Genomic DNA, 5,493 nt, shown 5'->3' with positions numbered 1-5,493 from the left:
CCATTACCAATAACAGAGGCTACAACAAAACATGCTAACCTCTCACCATTACCAATAACAGAGGCTACAACAAAACATGCTAACCTCTCACCATTACCAATAACAGAGGCTACAACAAAACATGCTAACCTCTCACCATTACCAATAACAGAGGCTACAACAAAACATGCTAACCTCTCACCATTACCAATAACAGAGGCTACAACAAAACATACTAACCTCTCACCATTACCAATAACAGAGGCTACAACAAAACATGCTAACCTCTCACCATTACCAATAACAGAGGCTACAACAAAACATGCTAACCTCTCACCATTACCAATAACAGAGGCTACAACAAAACATGCTAACCTCTCACCATTACCAATAACAGAGGCTACAACAAAACATGCTAACCTCTCACCATTACCAATAACAGAGGCTACAACAAAACATGCTAACCTCTCACCATTACCAATAACAGAGGCTACAACAAAACATGCTAACCTCTCACCATTACCAATAACAGAGGCTACAACAAAACATGCTAACCTCTCACCATTACCAATAACAGAGGCTACAACAAAACATGCTAACCTCTCACCATTACCAATAACAGAGGCTACAACAAAACATGCTAACCTCTCACCATTACCAATAACAGAGACTACAACAAAACATGCTAACCTCTCACCATTACCAATAACAGAGGCTACAACAAAACATGCTAACCTCTCACCATTACCAATAACAGAGGCTACAACAAAACATGCTAACCTCTCACCATTACCAATAACAGAGGGGGTATGATGTTTGTACCTCTAACTTTCTCATTCATCATCATTCACGATTAATTCATAATCATGGTAGCATCCACATGAATGTAGAAGTGTTCAGAAACATCTTCTATTCTTACTGACAATACAAGTGAAGTGACTCCAAAATGACAGGACATTATTCACCATTCAGTTTCTATTAGGAAAAACATCCCAAACACAACCAAGACAAACTGCAAATTAATTCAACAAGTTAGTAGAATCACAAGCTTGATGTAATCACTGCAGGCATGGAATATGGGACCAAATACTAAACGTATGACTACTTTAATACACTATAAGTGAATATAACCGAATAATTACGACTTTTCAAATGGGAGAACTACATACATAAAGTGCTTTCATATCTGATAATACTGACCTCAGAGTCTCCAGTTTACAGTGGGGATTCCCCAGTCCAGCAGAGAGCAGCTTCACTCCTGAATCCTTCAGGTCATTGTTACTCAGATCCAGCTCTCTCAGGTGTGAGGGGTTTGACTCAGAGCTGAGACCAGAGAAGCACAGCCTTCCTCTGTGACTCCACAGCCTGACAGCCTGACAAAGAGATCATCATGACTTCACAAACACACTGTTAATTTAACACCAGTAGTGTAGAAGGACAATGGCAGATGCATTTGGTTTATTCTCCAAACAACATATAGATTCATCTTCCGTCTCCTAGAATTGTATGGTCATATTGTTATACTAATGTGAAAATCAATGAATTTATTCAATATGTTTTTCAATATAATATTATATACATATTATAATACATATTTTTCTCTAAACTGAATATTTCTTCCTGATGATTAGTTCTTAAATGTCATTTTATTTACTCACAGAACAGCTCTGGAGGCTTTGACCACTGGCAGCAGCCTCAGAAGACCTTCCTCTGATCTGGAGTATTTCTTCAGGTCAAACACATCCAGCTCCTTTTCTGAAGTCAGCAACACAAAGACCAGAGCTGACCACTGTGTGCAGGTGACAGTTGGGTTTTGAGAGACTTCCTGATCTCAGGTAGCTTTGGATCTCCTCCACTAGAGAATGGTCATTCAGTTCATTCAGACAGTGGAACAGATTGATGCTCCTCTCTGGAGAGGGATTCTCCCTGATCTTCTCCTTGATGTACTTGACTGTTTCTTCATGGCTCTGTGAGCTGCTTCTTGTCTTTGTCAGTAGACCTCGTAAGTGCTTCTGATTGGACTCCAGTGAGAGGCCCAGAAGGAAGCGGAGGAAAAGGTCCAGGTTTCCCGTCTCACTTTGTAAGGCTTTATCCACAGCACTCTTGTAGAAAGTAACTTCAGATCTCACAGAAAAGTTCCTGGACTTTGTTTGCAGTTTGTCCATGAGATTCTCATTGTTGTTGATGAATGAGAGGAACACATATACAGCAGCCAGAAACTCCTGAATGCTCAGATGAACAAAGCAGTACACCTTGTCCTGGTACAGCCCACATTCCTCTTTTTAAGAGCTGTGTGCACAATCCTGAGTACACTGAGGCTTCATTAACATCAATGCCAGCCTCTTTCAGGTCTTCTTCATAGAAAATCAGATTGCCATTCACAAGCTGTTGAAAAGCCAGTTTTCCCAGTGACAGAATGCTCTCTTTATTCCAGTGTGGACCTGTCTCTTCTTTCCCAAGATACTTTTCATTCTTCTGTTTGGTATGAAACACCACAAGGTGTGTGTACATCTCAGTCAGAGTCTTGGGCATCTCTTCTCTCTTATGTTTCAGCATGTGTTCAAGGACTGTTGCAGAAATCCAACAGAAGACTGGAATGTGGCACATGATGTGGAGGCTCCTTGATGTCTTTATGTGTGAGATGATTCTGCTGGCCAGGTCCTCATCACTGAATCTCTTCCTGAAGTACTCCTCCTTCTGTGGGTCATTGAACCCTCGTACCTCTGTCACCTGGTCAACACACCCTGAAGGGATCTTATTGGCTGCTGCAGGTCGGGTAGTTATCCAGAGGAGAGCAGAGGGAAGCAGATTTCCCTTGATGAGATTTGTCAGCAGAACATCCACTGAGGTTGACTCTGTGACGTCCCAACAGATCTTGTTCTTCTGGAAGTCTAGGGGCAGTCGGCACTCATCCAGACCATCAAAGATGAACAGAACTTTGTACTTGTTGTAGATGGAGATTCCTGATTGTTTGGTTTCCATTGAGAAGTGATTAAGAAGTTCAATGAAAGTGTGTTTGTCCTCTTTCATCAAATTCAGCTCCCGAAAAGGGAATGAAAATACAAATTGGACATCCTGATTTGCTTTTCCTTCAGCCCAGTCCAGAATGAACTTCTGCACAGAGACTGTTTTTCCAATGCCAGCGACTCCCTTTGTCAGCACAGTTCTGATAAGTTTTTCTTGTCCAGTTAAGGGTTTGAAGATGTCGTTACATTTGATTGCAGTCTCTGGTCTTGCTTGTTTCCTGGTTGTTGTCTCAATCTGTCTCAGCTCATGTTCATTATTGACCTCTCCTGTTCCACCCTCTGTGATGTAGAGCTCTGTGTAGATCTTATTGAGAAGTGTTGGGTTTCCTTGTTTAGCGATCCCCTCAAATACACATTGAAACTTCTTCTTTAGATTAGATTTGAGTTCACGTTGGCAAATCACAGCAAGCTCATCTGAATCTAGAAATAACACAGAGGATATTAATATTACGTCTGTTTTAATGTCTACTGTATTGTAGGACTGTTATAAAGTCTTACATTATACTAATTTATTCTCTTAACTGACTGTATAAATGTGTAAATGTTTTCATAATGCATTACAGACTGGTGTGACTGATTATATTATTATTGGTATTATTGATGGTATTATTAATGTTCTCTCTCTCTAAATGAATCACCACAACACATCCCTGCTGCTACTTGATGAGGTCACTAGGTGTTGTGTTAAGGCTGCTACAATATCATTGAGTTACACAGCTACTTTAGCTGTACTTTAGCTACAGCTTTTAAATGTTATAAAACATCATTCAACATGAGGCAGACAGATCTTACATTTCTCCAGTGTGTCAGCAAGCTCCTTCTGGTTCATCTTCCTCAGGATGTGCAGTGTGATCTTCAGAGCCCCCTCTCTGGCACTGCTCTCCTGCTTCTCATCTTCAGCATCCACCACTTCCTTATCCTGCTTCTGACTCTCAAAGCCTTCTGGGAGTTCTGGACTAAGAATCCTCTTGAACATCTTCAGCTCGTTCTTCACAAATGTCATAATTTTCTCTTCAAGCAACTGAAATAAATAAAGTAAATAAGTTAAGCAAGAGAATAAATGCTTTCTCATTAACACATTAATGAATGATTGACAGATCAACTTTACTTGAGGTAAACAAAAACAAATGTACATAACAGGACCACATACACTGAATATGGAGGCCAGGTCTGTTTGATGACTCTGGGAAGACTGACCACTGAGAATCTCTGACTCTGATCTCTCCTGTTGGTTTCTGTGGACAAAACATTAGATTACATCTCCTCATCCAGGAGTAAACACACACACACACACACACACACACACACACACACACACACACACACACACACACAGGGAATGTTGTGTTTGTTTAATATTGTTTTAGGACTATGAAATGGACAAAAGGCATATGGATTATGAAAACAACAAATAAATGGGAAAATGGGAGAGAAATGACTAGAGACAGTGTTGTTTAACTCACTGACCAGGACCCATGAGTTCTTCTTACCTTTGTTCAGTAGAAAAGTCTCCCTCTCTAAACACTATAGGAGGTTCCATAGACCGGTTACTCTTCATGGACACACAGCTGGGAACAGGGGAGGCTGGTCTCTCCTGCCTGATTGGTCTTCAACACAACAGAGACAAACATTACATCTCTCATCTACTCTGAGCTCAGATGGGGAAACATAAGAGTTTCATTCCAAAACACTATATATCACTTTTCAGAAATGTTAGTAAATTAGCTTTTATTGTTCAAAGCATTTCTGAAAGAGATTGGTGTGTTTTTTCTCTATCTAATCATGGTATGGGATTGTTCACTATCTAATCATGGGGTTGTTCACTATCTAATCATGGGGTTGTTCACTATCTAATCATGGGGTTGTTCACTATCTAATCATGGGGTTGTTCACTATCTAATCATGGGGTTGTTCACTATCTAATCATGGGGTTGTTCACTATCTAATCATGGGGTTGTTCACTAGCTAATCATGGGGTTGTTCACTATCTAATCATGGGGTTGTTCACTATCTAATCATGGGGTTGTTCACTATCTAATCATGGGGTTGTTCACTATCTAATCATGGGGTTGTTCACTAGCTAATCATGGGGTTGTTCACTATCTAATCATGGGGTTGTCCACTATCTAATCATGGGGTTGTTCACTATCTAATCATGGGGTTGTTCACTAGCTAATCATGGGGTTGTTCACTATCTAATCATGGGGTTGTCCCTATCTAATCATGGGGTTGTTCACTATCTAATCATGGGGTTGTTCACTATCTAATCATGGGGTTGTTCACTATCTAATCATGGGGTTGTTCACTAGCTAATCATGGGGTTGTTCACTATCTAATCATGGGGTTGTTCACTATCTAATCATGGGGTTGTTCACTATCTAATCATGGGGTTGTTCACTATCTAATCATGGGGTTGTTCACTATCTAATCATGGGGTTGTTCACTATCTAATCATGGGGTTGTTCACTATCTAATCATGGGGTTGTTC

The 5,493-nt window shown here is 40.3% G+C and overlaps 1 protein-coding gene across 2 annotated transcripts; it reads right to left on the bottom strand.

Moving 5' to 3' along the window:
- Window positions 1-2,130: 2,130 nt before the first annotated feature.
- On the bottom strand, window positions 2,131-4,272 carry LOC135571101 (NLR family CARD domain-containing protein 3-like). 2 transcript variants are annotated; one of them, XM_065016906.1, is made up of 3 exons: window positions 4,156-4,272; window positions 3,798-4,026; window positions 2,131-3,425 (listed from the first exon to the last, which is right to left on the bottom strand). In XM_065016906.1, the coding sequence occupies exons 2-3, from the start codon at window positions 4,006-4,008 to the stop codon at window positions 2,152-2,154; spliced, it is 1,485 nt and encodes a 494-aa protein (XP_064872978.1). In that variant the 5' UTR covers window positions 4,009-4,026; window positions 4,156-4,272; the 3' UTR covers window positions 2,131-2,151. The 2 variants fall into 2 exon arrangements, with proteins under 2 accessions (XP_064872978.1, XP_064872979.1); XM_065016907.1 differs by having other exon boundaries at window positions 2,131-3,419.
- Between the last annotated feature and the right edge of the window lie 1,221 nt (window positions 4,273-5,493).

The sequence above is a fragment of the Oncorhynchus nerka genome, unplaced genomic scaffold (genome assembly GCF_034236695.1).
Source record: "Oncorhynchus nerka isolate Pitt River unplaced genomic scaffold, Oner_Uvic_2.0 unplaced_scaffold_764, whole genome shotgun sequence".
Classification (NCBI taxonomy): domain Eukaryota; kingdom Metazoa; phylum Chordata; class Actinopteri; order Salmoniformes; family Salmonidae; genus Oncorhynchus; species Oncorhynchus nerka.
Note: the sequence above shows the minus strand (reverse complement) of the source record. Positions and strands in the feature narration are given on the sequence as shown.